The sequence below is a fragment of the Rhea pennata genome, chromosome 9 (assembly GCF_028389875.1).
Source record: "Rhea pennata isolate bPtePen1 chromosome 9, bPtePen1.pri, whole genome shotgun sequence".
NCBI classification, from domain to species: Eukaryota; Metazoa; Chordata; class Aves; order Rheiformes; family Rheidae; genus Rhea; species Rhea pennata.
Genome location: NC_084671.1, coordinates 29,931,513 through 29,945,660, shown reverse-complemented (window position 1 = coordinate 29,945,660; position 14,148 = coordinate 29,931,513). Strand labels below are relative to the sequence as shown.

Here is a 14,148-nt window from a genome sequence, read left to right as displayed (position 1 = left end):
AAGGAGCGGGCCCGGCCTTCGACGGCCTCGCCGAGCCCCGGCTTCCGTGTGCCTCACCCGTGATGGCGGTGAACTGCTGGATTAACCCTTTCAGCGCCGAGGAGGCCGCAGAGCCCCCGTGCGCCGCCATCTTGTCGCCGCCGCACAACAACACGCACGCCGCCTGCCCGCGCGCTCTGCGCAGGCGCGGCGCCCGCTCGCCCGCGCCCCCTTCCTCTCCCCGCCGCCGGGGAGGTGCCTTCAACGGCGCTGTCAAGCTTTATTGGGAGCCGCCGCAGGGACACTGCGCGCCGGGAAGGAAGAGAAAAACGGAGGGGTGGCGTTGCCGTGGCGACGCGGCCCGCTCCCCGGCGTGGTCTCGCCCTCGCTCTTGCCCTGCCGCTGTGGTGACGCAGCCGCAGCTCTTACTGGCTCCGCGCAGCTCGCCCGCGCCATCACAGTGAAAAATGCAGAACAATGTATTTTCTAGAGCGGGGTGTGTGTGTGTGTGTGTGTGTGTAAAGCATCCAAGTACCTTTACAGCCAAGGTACACACAAGTCTTATAGCACTTTTTTTTTAATGGTAAGAGATTATTCTTACACTAAGAGGACAAAATCCAGTAAGTTGGAAAAATACAAATAATCCTCAAACCTGTCAACCTCCACAAATAAATGAATAACAGAATATGGCCAGGTACTATTTAAACATTTGAAATAGCATTCTGTAATTTTTATATTCATTTTTGATGGAACCATAGCTGCAGACTGGCTCATTTGCTATTGATCACCAGGAACTAAGCTTGTGAAAGGGTATGACTTAAATAAATAAATAAATAAATAAACCCTCCATTCAACTACTAATTGGTATTGGTTCAGTGCTTTTTGCAAGCTTTATATGGAAGAGCCACATAACCCACACATTATAAAGGGAAAAAAAGTACAAAATGACTTGTGGAGGAAAAAAGTTAAACTGCTCTTAAATAAGGCAATGCAAATGTCAGGACATGGTTTTACATGCAGCTGAGGTAGCTGCACGTGGCTCCTTTTAAGCAGAAAGGAGGAAGACATGCTTCTCCCTCAACCCTTCCCCTCTTTCTCCCCTCTACCCTCAATACTCCTCATAACCCTTAAACAAGTTGAATTACTGGCACAGGTGCTGAGAGCTATGGGGAGCTTACTGCATCTTGTCAAAACGTGCTCTCAGCTGGACTGTGTAATTCAGCAGAATTAATAAACTCACAACACTTCATTTTTAAAACAAAATTCCTCCTTCCTTATGACTGAGTATACAGTACTGTGACAACAGAACTACCCCAAGAGCAATGACAGCAACAGAAAAGTTTAACTCCAATGAAAACTGAGGCTGTAAGGCTGTGTGCGTATGTGTGTGTGTACATACACACACACACACACAAAATCTCCATATATTTATATCCCTATACACATACACATTTTTTTCTCATTTCCAGCTTAATTCCTTTCACCTCTTCTGCATTCATTTGGATATTTATTCATATGATCACACGTGCTCCCCTTTTCTCTTGCTCTGTCATTGAGTATGTATCAAACACCAGGACCTGGCTCTAAAAGCAATTATAGAGTCAGCTGTAGTAGAGTAAAATGATGGCAAGATCTGAGGAAAATACAGTAATTAACTAGAATGTCACAAGTTGTAATACGTTTAAGATTATTTCTTACATATGAATGGACAGCAGCTCAAAATACCAGAGATTCAGACTCTTTCAATACTAGTGGTTGATATAAACACTATTGATATAGCAGTTAAGAAGGCAGAAATCCCAAACCCTTATACAGGTACAGAAATACTGTCAGAACCATAGAAGTCAAGCTTGTCAATCCACCAAGACAGTTGTATTGGCAATAAGTGCAGGGTAATGGTAGCAGCTGGCTGCAAGAATGACTGGTGTGAGAAGAGACTGGAAACTGCCCACATCATTCAAAACCCTTTCCAACTGGCTTTGAGACAGTGGACAACACATTGAGCCAAAACTTAAAGCAGAGGAGCCTACCATGCCTCTGCCCAAATATATTAAATAAAGAGGAGCAGCCTCTAGGAGAGGAGGTACCTGAGGAGATGCTTTGGAGCATGTCCTCCATGTGGAGGACACATTAAGGAGATCTCCAGAGACTCGCTCCTGAAAGGAGGCATTCCATGCCAGAGTAGGGGCATCCCTGAAGGGCCACAGCCCACAGGCGAGCCATGCTGGAGGAGGAACACCTGTGAGGGACTGCAGCTCACCAGTGCACCACACAGCAACAGCAAGACTGAGAAGGCTGAAGAAGCAAGTGTTGGAAAACTCGCTAAGAAGCAAAGAGTAACACATAGAAACCAATGCACATGTGACCCAACCTCCTGGGCCACTTGTTACTTCACCTAAGGACTGGAATTCTCAGCAAAAAATAGGAGAGGTTGAAACCAGGAAGGGGTAAGGAAAGGTGTTTGACTGACACTGGGCCTGGGGAAGGGGGAGGAAAGGTTTCCCTAAGTGTTTAATTGTTTACAATTTTTCCCTGAAAACCCAAAATCAGTGATCAAAAGTTTGTGTTAATTGACACTAAACTGAGTAACAGGACAGATTTTTGTCCACAACTGTAAAACACTAAATATCTGCACATGTTGAAAATGAACATGACTTAAGAAACTGATTGTAAACTGGAACAGAATAAAATGGCTTAAGAACAAACCTCTCCACACCCATGTTTTGAAAACAGAGAATTTACTTATTATGCTTATCATGACTGGAAGAGCCAAGTATCACTAGCATGAAAACAGTCAGTACCTCTGCCTTAAAGAGACACTTTAATCAATGGATGATTATATTTGACTGGCTGGATGAGCAGAATAGAAAACAAACCAAAGAAACTTAAGGACTGCACAGAAACAGATCTATATTGAACAAAGGCTTCCAGCACAATGGTTGAGGCAGCAACAACAGAAGAAAAATCAATGATTTACAACTGGTCACCTGTTGTAACTTTCCTCAAAAAGCATCTTGGAATAGGCCACTTAGGAGAAACCCACCATTCCTGAGCTGTAATAAACCAGTAAAAACAAACAACGAAAAAGACCATGTGCTTTCTGGCTTAGTGGGCTGTTCATGCTTTCAAGAGATTTTTTTTTCTTTCTTTTTCTTTTCTTTTTTTTCTTTTTTTTTTTTTTTTAAGTGTCAGAAGTTACTGCTTTCCTTTTTTATTTTTTTGTACATTTTCCAGAATTGAGTTAAAAATCTATAGATCTTCATTGAGGTCCAAATAAGCATACACTTAAAAACATTCGCTAACATCAGCCAACACAAACATACTTCAACACAGACTGTTTTGTTCTTTCAAAAATGTTTAGTCAAAAAGAGGGGGAAGCAACTATTGTTTTGGGTGTTTTTTTTCCCCTACAAAACAAAGGCCAAAAGTTGGTTTCATAATAAGAACAGAGAAAGAAATATAATACGAACTATTAGTTGATTGACTAGTAGCTAGCCCACTTTTCACAGACCTCAACTTCCCTGCATTGTCTAAATTATTGTTTATTTGAATAACGTTACTTTTTAAAGTCAACCAGAAGATAGTATTTGTTAGTCCCACTAAAAAAAGGAGGAACCATAGCTAAAGTAAAGCTGAGAATTAAATAAATCCTTAATTGTACTTGTTAATTCACTACCAATAACCCAATAACTCAAGTTTTCAGCTGTTTTTCCCCTTTTGGCTTTTTTAAAAGCATATAATAATAAAAAAAATTAAACTCAAACCAGGTTGAGAAGGAAATATTACCTATATTTACTGCTATCTAGTTTATCATATAACAATAAGAACATTAGCAATAAGAAAACAAGAGTACATTTTTCCTATCTACACTGAAAATCAGATTTGCAGAAGCGACCTCTGTGAACTGAGGCAAATACAAGCTCACAACCACTTATATTAGTCATCCATGAAAGATCCTTCTTTGGCAGCGGGGGATGCACTAGTTTTCTGTCTTTGTCTAAAAGAAGGATAATAGTGTATTACAGTGAGAGGAAAAAGAGTAACTCTGCAAAGCCAGTTGTCCAGTAATACTCACTAACTGCCAGGCAAACAATGTCATTCAAACAACTTAAATTCTAGAAGTTTGCTTCAGTTCAACAAAATTGTGGTTGTGCTGAGTGAAGCCTCAGCCTTGTAGTTGGCAGATAGCTGGAGATATACTAGATTTTTTTTGCTTCCTCCAGTGGATGTGCATCTTTCCCATAAAAGGCTCTAAATTCTCATTCTAAGACAAGACTATAAGTTATTTTGGTTTTTAAACAGCATTTACATTCAAAACTATGTAAATAAAGTGCTAGAAAATAAACTGCAATCAAGAAAAGACCAATTAAAATTGTTAAGGTCTAGGGGCATAAGTTACTAAAACTTCTCAGAGTGCACAATACAGTTCTGGTTGCACTTGTGGCCCAAAGTGATCCCCCTCAAAACCATCAACTTTAGAATTTTACAGGAAGTTCTGCCTAACACAAGAAAAAGCATTATGATAGCTTTAATTCTCATTCATTTCACCATGCCTCCATAGTTCTGTTGACCTACTCTGCAACTGATCTTTTAAACATCTGAAGAATTGTCTTTTGCTTATTTTTTGGCAATGAACAAATATCATTTGAGTCACTGGTATTAACAACACAATTCAGAACTTTTCCTCCTTTGATGCTGGGTGATTTCATTCGGACTCTGGTAGGAGACTGCCAGTTTTCATTGCAAGAACCTTTCCAAATCTTGCGGTGATTTGTTTGAGTCTGGATTTTTGGTAGCTTTGAGTCCTTTGCCATTTTAAAACTTCCCTTTCTAATAGGGGGCTCTTTCACAGACTGAGGAGGTTTGGTGCGAAGAAGGTACTCATCTGGAGAGCCCTTTTGTCTATTAAGTGTCCTTTCTTCCTTGTTGATCTGTCTTTGTAGCTGCAGAGCCAAAAGCCTATCCTGCTCCTCTTGCACACGCCTTTCATACAGCTCCTGCTCAAAAGCTTTCTGCATTTGCACACTGAAATAGTTTATCTGCTCCCCTTGGTCCTCTGAAGTTTCTGGAAAAATTCTTCTCCTCTTATCAAGCAAGCCCAAGTCAACCACTGCTTCAGCTGGTGGTTCCCCCAACTTTCTTTTTGGGGTCTCCTTAGGGTTCTCTACTTTATCTTGTTTCTCTTCATCTGGTTTTCTGGCCACCTTCATGAGACCACAAATTACACTTCTGCTATCAGACACCATGGAATTGTTTGCTGGCTGAATATAAGTCGTAGTTTCAGCCGAGTTTTCAAGGTTTATGCTTTCTACATGCATTAAACTGCCACTGTCCAACTCAATTTCGTCTGCTTCTTCTTTGGATCTACGAAGTACTGTTATAGACCCTTCTCCTTTTGTGATCTCACAAAGTGCATTTGGAACTTCATCTCCTGCATAGTTTGGTCCTTGTGCTTTTTCATGCTTGACAGTGGCAAATTCCACTGGAGCTGAGGCACTTAAATAGTTCATGCATGACTCTAGAAAAGAATCATTAGCACTGCAATCTTTAATCACGCTGGTCAGCTGTGGAGACAGTGTTGGCATTTCCTCTTGCTCATCTTGCCACACAGAATTGCCACTTTCATTGCTATTGCTCTCCTGAAGAAAAGAGACACCCCAATAAAATGAATTTACCAAAACCCAGTAGGTACAAGTAAAATGCAAATTTCATTTCTTTTAAGTGCATTGCTCATGACTATTGTGGGATATTAACTTGGATCTTTTCCTTATCAATACACAAATGTTAAATAAATATTTAAAACAATCACAGAAAAAAGCAACTGCAGCATTATCCCCTCCTGTCAGTGTCTCATATCAACTATATTAACATGCTTGTTTTCTTAAAGAAAGCAACAGGAGAGATCAAGGCATATACAGACAGACAGATGGAATGGTGAATAACAGTCACAGGGCAACCTCCTCCAATGAGCTCCAGAATCATTTTAGGTTTATACACTATTAGTTGCAGGCCAGAGCTTGCAAAAGAAGTTTATGTAAGTAGTAACTGTGCCCTTCCAAAACCAGAGGGGTAAGCAATACTGAAACTATTAAAAAGCTGCACAACTAGAGGAAAAACTCTAATTAAAATTGTCTGTGAACCTGTGATAACCCATGAATTGAGAAAACCCAGACATCCAGAGGCAAACAAATACTGTACAAGATACAGACTGAAAACTTCAAAGTCCTTCTCAACTATAAAGTGTAGTTACCTGGAACCTCTGCTTAGCTATATGAGCTAACTATCTAAGTAACCTGTAGGTGTGTGGCTGCCGACTGTCATGCACAATTTCTTCCCTTTTCATTTCTGGAAACCATGAATACTGAAGATAGTTCAAAAAGGGAAAGATACTGCTCAGTGATGTGTATTACTGTAAGGAAAGCAAGAAAAATAAAAAACACACAACAGTAATTACTAACACTGAAGTTTATAAAAAATGGTTTTAGTTACCACAGAGCAAGAGTCAGTCCTGCCTCCTTCTGTTGTTCTACAGCATGATGTCGATCCCAACATAGGGTGAGACTTTGAAGACAGGTACCTTAAAAGGGGGGGAGGGGAGAAGAGAAAGAAGTATGCCTATTAAAACTTATTTTTCTTGAAGTGCAAGTCCCCTTCATTAAGTAAGATCTTCAGGTTCATGCTGACATACAAAAACAGCAGGAGCAAGTCAAACATTTCCCTTGTTCTACATATTTTCCTATGAGATGTTTTAACATTCAACAGTTTATATTTGCCCCAGATTATCCAGGGAAGAAGCAGGGCTGCAAGATTCCAAAGAACCAAATGGAACAGAGATGCAGTATACCAGGAAACAGTTCAATAATTATAGAGCAGAAACTTGGATCACTTACTTCTGAATGTCTCCAAAGCTGTTTGATTTGTTCTTGATCTTGCACAAATTAACTGGAGATGTTTCAGATGAGAAGCTGCCTGCTGGTGAAGGACTGCTGAGCCCATTTCCTCTGCTGTCTTCGTTCTTCAAAAGTAAAAATAATTTGATATAAAAAGAAAGTAAAATAAAAAAAACTGGAAAGCTTCTGACACAGAATTGGTTACTGTTGTCCAAGGAATTGACAAAACTGGAAGTAATGGATAGTTATAGAGTAAGAAATATTACATGCTGCATACACTTTCCTGTATCTGGCATTAAGGGGCAAGAGATTGCTTGAATAGTTTATCTTCAGGTTTTATCATTACAACTGCTATCATGTAGGGAAAAAAAAAACCCTACAAGTTAAACCTTCTCAAATGTAACCGCATTTTCCTTTTCTCAGTACAAGTAATAGACATTGTTATTTTTCCAAATAAGTATTTTTAAAACTAAGGGGAAAAGGAGAAAACAATGTTTAAAACATTTTCACCCTGGAAACTTCTAGCAGGCAAGTACATATTAAAATATGTTGACATGTTTAGGGTAGTCCCTCTTCTAACTAGTTCTTCAAAAAAAGAATGATCAATCAAGGATTTAGAGTACTGAGGGCTGACAACAGCAGCTTCTAGCCACAATTCAAGTAAATTTAAAATACTCAAAAAATTTGACTTTTGCTCTGAAAAGTCTAATCTGCTTGCACCAAATGAACATTTTCTGATGTTATCCTTGATTGTAACTCACCAGACTGTTACTCAGTTGCCATGCCAACTCTTCATCTTGCTTTAGCTGTTTCTCCAACTCCTTCCGCCTTTCATCTGCTAATCTGTGTTCCTCCTCTTCTTCTGCTAGTAGTCTTTGAATGTATTCCTCACTTGCTTTGTTCTCCTCTTGTTCATGTGCTCGCCTTTCTGCCTCCACCTGATTTTTTTTTAAAAAAGGTATCTGGTTACTGATGTAGGACCACACTTCACAGCAGGACCGTCTATGGGACACTAATTAAATGTGAAAGATCCACTATCCAAAGATACTCCATACACTTTGAGACCAATATTTAATTACAGAACATACCAAAGATGTAATACCCTCTGCACAGTATCAATTTCATTCCTCAGTCTATTAAGTGACCTACCTTTTGTTTTTCTTGTAAGACTACACTGTTAACCTTTCTAATAAAGAAGAAATGCATTTTCAAAAGGTGAGTAAATGAATGTTACTAACAACAATTAGAGATCCACAAATACATGGATCTACACAGAAACTCAAATTAAGATTAAGGCTGGAAGAGAACTAGACCACAGCAGTTGCTCAGCCTGTTTATATATTCATAATTCCAAATACTAACACAGGAGTTTGGAAGATGGTACAGGTCTCTTTTGTGCTCTTATATTTTCTTTGAACATGCAAAATCCAAAGCAGCAGGGCAAGAACCTGCCTGTTTTCTTTCAGTCAGATATCCACTCAAGAAATCACTTAAGTTACTCCAAAACACACAGTAAAGTACTCAAAGACTGAATAAAGCTTTCTTGAACTGGATAGTGAATCTGGAAGCTTTTAGAGAAGAGCATCAACAGTTGCAACACTTCACAAGCTTTATTATGTTTGACTTTGTTTAAAATTGTATGTGTATCATGTCTGCATCTACACCTTATTAACAGCACTTCATATTCCTCATATTTCACTGCTTTTCCAGCACCCTCTCCACTATCCATTAATGAACAATAGTTCACAATCTATCTCATCCCATAACCACCATAAAAGAGAATCCAGTGATCATCTACTTCACATATTCCCCTTGCTCTTGTAACAACAAACATCATCACTTTTACGTAAAAGGAACATTCTGATGCCATTTCCAACAAAAATTACTAACGCCATGTCCAAATTGGATGAAGAAGGATCCATAAGTAAACATTCAGTCTATTTTTTTTAATATTTTCTGACTTTCAAACAAATACAGATAACGCAGAGTCAGCAAATAAGAAAACACAATATGATCATTATGATCATTACTAAAGTTCATGTAATTGTAGTCAGTTACTCAGGGAAATCATGAAGGTAAGTAAAACAAAGCGCAAACAGTTCCAAATTTTAGTGTCTGCTAGTCTGAAACACTTATGTGCATACAAGGACATTTTGGCATGTTTCAGCAGGTAACGGGTGATACTGTAATCCTGCAAGATTCTAGACAATTTTGGGAAATGAGAGATTTTGTCCAATAGTTGCCTGGGTATTCCTGCTATGTTGATATCTCTGTACATTTCCCAGTCTGTGAAGTACACCTAGCTGGCAGTGGTAAAAAGACGTAATATGTTACTTCTATCATGAATACTGGAACAACCGAGAGGGTAATGTAGGAGGTGCAGTTCAGCTGGCATAATAAAACTATAGAAATATTGCCTTATGTCAAACACAAGAAAGTTTCTCCTCTGTAACAGCTGGGGGCTGGGAAGGTGCTCAGTGGAAGTATTATGTGCATTTATCTCATTCTTATAGTCTTCCCTGGACAACCATTTTTGGCTACTGTTAGAGAAAAGACACTGAACTACAGAGGCTGTGGTCTGATCCAGTACAGCCATCTGTATTTTTTTTTAATAAAAGAATAAAGGCTCAGTTGAAATGAAATCATTCTAGTTATCTGACCTCAATTTCTGCACAACATGCTTGAGTGAAAAAGTTAGCAGATAGAAGTCAAAGTCTCTGGATGAAGAGCGGGAGGCCTTAAAAAAGTTCATCCTTCAACCTAGACTTAAAGTCATAGACAGGAAGGCTGCAGTTTGATGAATACTAAGTTAGCACAAGCTGAAACTACTGTCAGAAAACACAGCCCTCTGTGTCAGCACAAATAACTAAATAAATAGCAAGGTCTGCTTATTTCAGCTTACGTCAACTGTGTGTCTGAACTTCAGACTAACTGTCATCTTCTACTGTTAACAACCATTTGCTCCACTTAAAAACATGCACCCTCGTTCTTTCTTCTTTCCTTCCAAAATAGTATTCACATGTCACAGATGAGATACCAATAGCAGAACACTTTAGACAGTATCCAAAGTGGATGAGGAACCCCCTTCCGTGACAGGCTTGTTTCTGGCCATTAAGTTTAATGTCTGTGTGCTTAATTAAAGATCATTGTGATATCAAGTTCTTTATTCAGGATTTTGCATGCTTTGAGCATACATCCTTCTTAAGAGTCTCTTCAGTAAAGGATAAAATTTAATTCACACCTAGGGAATCACCACTGTGTTCTTGTAGCAGCAGTGCCCTTCTAAATATCTTTCCATTTAAGCATCTCTAATATGATTACAACAGTTTATGTAGAGTAGACAGTGAAGCCCGGGACTGATCTATTTCCTTAATCTGTTTCATCATACTATGATGTATATAGCTTCCCTAAAGAATTTAATGGGAGACAAATGAACCATCAGGAAAAGAGCTTTTTCCAGTTGCCACAGCCACTAGAAAACATAAAACACTATCAACAACAGAAAAGAAAGAAAGAAAAAAAAGTATTGTACAGCTAGTGAAGTCATCCTGCACTTCTCAAATCAAAATAACTCAACACAAAAAACTTACAATTTCAAAAAACATGCTTTTAGACTTACCTTGCTAATCTCTGCTTCATATTCCTGTCTCAGTTCCCCAGGCTTGCTCAGCTGGTGTTGTGGTCGAGCCACACAGACTAGTTCAAGAAGGGAAAAAAAATTAATATGTGCATATGTGTTATACCTACCTAGGTAGAATACTACAATCTACCGAAGGGACAAATTAGCCCTTCAAAACAGTCAGGAATTATAGTCCTAAGTCATTTTAATGCAACAGACCTGAAGACCACCAAAACCAATCTGGTCATGCATTTCGTTCTTACCTTACTGCAGAAATTAAGGCTACCACATCCACTGTTCTCTGATTTGTGTTAAACAATCATTGTTAATGCTGCTGTTGAGCATATTAGGAAGAATGGGGAGAGGTGGAGGGAAAGAAAAGTGTTGTCTCTCCAAAATTAGCCTCTCCTCAATATTAACTGTCAAAAATGTCAAATTTAAAAACAACTTACAAGACTAAAGAAAAAAAAACACCTCCTGCAAGCTGTTGATTAGATTACCTTCCTATTGTCTCACATCTCAATTTTAGGCATTTGGAAATTCTTGTATAGACTGAAGCCCTGGAATTTCTAATCAGCTATCAGATATGAAGTATCTAAGACTTTAAACATTTTTCACCACTTCAATTACAAGTTAGTGATGAAAAAAAAATAAATAAAACTCTTGAACTTAATTTACAGATTTTACAGCTCTAGTTGTATTAGTAATGAACTACTATCTTTACAAAGACAGTGAGCCATACACCAAAAGTTTGGGGTGGGGGGAAGTTCACTTAAGAAAAGAGCAGACAATATTAGCTACCTCTCCATAACAGAAAAGAAAAAGGTCTGGCCATTTCTCTGCTTTGTAAGTCCCTTTCAAATGGGAGCTCTGACACTTTCTAACATTTTCTAACAATAACATAATAATTTCTTATTTCACAACATCCAAAGTCCACTAATACTAATTAATTTAGTAATGCACAGACATACTGAAACAAGTGACATTTTATTTACTTTCATCTTCCAAATCCTGTCCATTAATTCTGCGCTCACACTCTTTTGGGTACTTCTTCTGAATCCTTTCCCAGAATTCCCAGTTGATCAGAGTATTTCTGCGGGTGTTATACCGTGCCCAAGAAGAGACTCTACGACGACAAAAAGGGCAACAAAGACTGGCCTTTTCAACTGTCAGTTGGAAACAAGAATTACAGAGGGTATGATTGCATGGCAGCGTCACAGGCTCCACAAAGATCTCCATGCAAATTTGGCAGAGACAGTCAGCTAAGGAAAGAGGAGCCTCTGATTTCTTCGACATGTTGACTCAAAGTAGAAGAACAAGGCTAATACAATGACAGTACCTGAAATTAAAAAGAAATATGTATTTTACGTCCTGTCATAAATACAATAAAAATGCTCCATTTTATAGCTACCTTATAAAAACATCACTATATTTGAGAAGTCTGCTTAAATGGTTAATTTTGTTTACAGTTCCAGAAATTATGTTTTACTCTGCAAGCCCAGAAGTCCTTCCAGAACTCACTGAGAAACTACATCACTGTTTCCTACGGTACGTTCCTGTGACTTGCAAGAGGTATTTCTAGTGGATAGCAACAAGATAAAGAAGGGCAGAAGGCATAAATTCATCCAATATTTATTTTCTAGTAGTTATAACCTATGTTCAAGTTTGGCAAATATTCTCAGTTACTGATGTAAGCTTTCCATTTAGCCAGTTATTCAGTAAATACAGCCACTACTAATACAGACAATTTTATCATTTTCTGAAGGTGAAATACAACATTGTCCTATGGATCAACAGAAGTTCTTCAGAAAGACAGTCCTCTCCTCATTCATTTGCTTGATTAAACTGGAACTAAAGGATCAAATTTTTTTTGATCTTGTTAATATAACCAAAGAACTAGCCAATACATTCAATACTCGACAGTCTTCCCCTATGACTTGTACAACTCAAAGTGATGAGGATCTAACTTCTCTACTACCAACTCTCCTCACAGGACTTTTCATTCAGCCCAGAAATACTGTGAAACATAAAATACAAACACAGACCCCAATATAGCAAAAAGGACAAAAAATATTTTCTAACTTAAAGAAACCACAAAGTTCTTTAAAAAATGCCAAAAAATAACTGCCTATTCTAAGAGAAAGGCTGTAATTTGAGTTCACTTTTGCCTAGATAATCCACAGAGGAACTCAGCAAATTACACAAAGTCAAAATTTATTGGTTCTGCTACTCCTTTGCTAATAAAACATTCTGTTTAGAGAAAATGTTAGACAACATCAGAATACCCAGTTTTACACATAGTTTAGCAAAAGGGCATAATTCCTAGACTAAACAATTTCAATTTCTATATATACACATAGAAAAGAACTCTCTAGACAGGCTTGATGTAAATGTGCAAGAGAGAGAAGGAAAACAAAGGTGTGGAGATGATTATATGATGAGGGAATCTCATCTGATCCATAATTCCAGGAGCCAGTACATAAAAGGATGCAGCTTTACCCTCTAAGGAAGTGTCTGTGTGAAATCAAAGAAAACAGGTTAACTCAGGACTCAATACACAGAATACAAATGCAAACTGAGAACAGAACATGGTCAAAACCCCCAAACAGAATGATTAGTATAGTAAATACAGTATTAGCATAGTAATATAATACAATAAAGAACAGCTCAGAAGATAAGCATTTTAATGAATAGCAGAAAACAGAAAGAAGGCATTTAGAAGAGGAATTTTATAAGTGAAAGCTTAAGGACAACAAAATGGTGAAATAAAAGAGGGCAGAAAGGGAGGAAAAATATGATTAAAGCAGGGAGCTTGCAGCACAAGCCACTGCGGCAGTACAGTCAAAAAAACAATGCCTGCACAGCTGTCGCAGAAACAACCAAATCTAGTACTTTATATTCGACAGAGCAAAAGAGCAGATAAAACCCGGAATAACTGCTGCGCAAGCAGGCTGATCCAGGTCAGCCGTTCTTTTGCAGAACAGGGAAGCAATCAGAGACATCACAGGCAGCTCCTAAGAAACGGTTTCCAGAGGCTTTGGAAAAGCCGCCCCCAACTCCTCGGCTGGAAATACGTTTCACGCTGAAAGAAGACGGGCAGTTTTGCAGACAGCGGCGCCTGCCCGGCACCTCCGAGGCCGCTGCCGTCGCGGGCGCTGCGCGGATAAATACGGCGGTACCTGTGGAGTCTTCTCCTTCTCCACGGATCTCGCCCAGCAGGAAGAGGCAGAGCTGAAGCATAAACCCCAGCAGGCTGCGGCTTTGCGGCCCGGAAGAAAGCCAAGACACAGCGCGGACCGGGCCTGAGAAGCAGCCTCCCGCCGCAACGGGCTTAGCGGCACCGTTGGTAGGGCCAGCGCGGTAGCCAAGGGCTCGGAACCCAGCGCCTGCTCAGCAGCCACCTCAGGCCCGCGTCTGCCAGCCGCAGAGGCGTGGAGAGCAGGTAGGCCCCAAGCCTGCAGTAACGGCCGCCGCCATCCCCGCGGTGCAGCCCGCCAAACGGCGGCCACGCCCCCGCCAGCGGGACAGCCAATCAGCCGGCGCGTCTCTACACGCAACAAGCGAGGAGGCAGCGCTATTCTGCGCAGCGCACAACACCGCCCCCCCCCCCCCCCCGCCAAAGCACTACCAGGTGGCGGCGCGCGCCAGCCTTGCGGCCGT

The 14,148-nt window shown here is 39.8% G+C and overlaps 2 protein-coding genes across 4 annotated transcripts in view; both read right to left on the bottom strand.

Annotated features, from left to right (window-relative positions):
* UBXN7 (UBX domain protein 7) overlaps nt 1–137 on the bottom strand; it is a 34,716-nt gene extending 34,579 nt beyond the window's left edge. The window contains exon 1 of the mRNA XM_062582916.1: nt 58–137. Coding sequence (XP_062438900.1) covers nt 58–130 — 73 coding nt within the window. The 5' untranslated portion in view covers nt 131–137. The remainder of the gene's footprint in view (nt 1–57) is intronic.
* Nucleotides 138–2,700: 2,563 nt separating this feature from the next.
* RNF168 (ring finger protein 168) lies at nt 2,701–14,041 on the bottom strand. 3 transcript variants are annotated; one of them, XM_062582959.1, is made up of 8 exons: nt 13,668–13,707; nt 12,052–13,002; nt 11,484–11,614; nt 10,489–10,565; nt 7,631–7,807; nt 6,870–6,994; nt 6,469–6,556; nt 2,701–5,618 (listed from the first exon to the last, which is right to left on the bottom strand). In XM_062582959.1, exons 2-8 carry the CDS (start codon nt 12,111–12,113, stop codon nt 4,551–4,553), a joined length of 1,728 nt encoding a protein of 575 aa, XP_062438943.1. In that variant the 5' UTR covers nt 12,114–13,002; nt 13,668–13,707; the 3' UTR covers nt 2,701–4,550. The 3 variants fall into 3 exon arrangements, with proteins under 3 accessions (XP_062438943.1, XP_062438942.1, XP_062438941.1); XM_062582958.1 differs by lacking the exon at nt 12,052–13,002 and having other exon boundaries at nt 11,523–11,827; nt 13,668–14,041; XM_062582957.1 differs by lacking the exon at nt 12,052–13,002 and having other exon boundaries at nt 11,484–11,827; nt 13,668–14,040.
* Nucleotides 14,042–14,148: the final 107 nt, after the last annotated feature.

What these genes read in the sequence shown, in the direction of transcription:
- RNF168 (XM_062582957.1), bottom strand. Translation starts at nt 11,784, where the DNA reads ATGTCGAAGAAATCAGAGGCTCCTCTTTCCTTAGCTGACTGTCTCTGC. An exon ending in ACAGGATTTGGAAGATGAAA is followed by an intron (nt 10,566 to 11,483) that starts GTAAATAAAATG and finishes TTCTTGAACTAG; the next exon opens with TCTGTGTGGCTCGACCACAA. An exon ending in GGCAACTGAGTAACAGTCTG is followed by an intron (nt 6,995 to 7,630) that starts GTGAGTTACAAT and finishes TTACTTTTGAAG; the next exon opens with AACGAAGACAGCAGAGGAAA.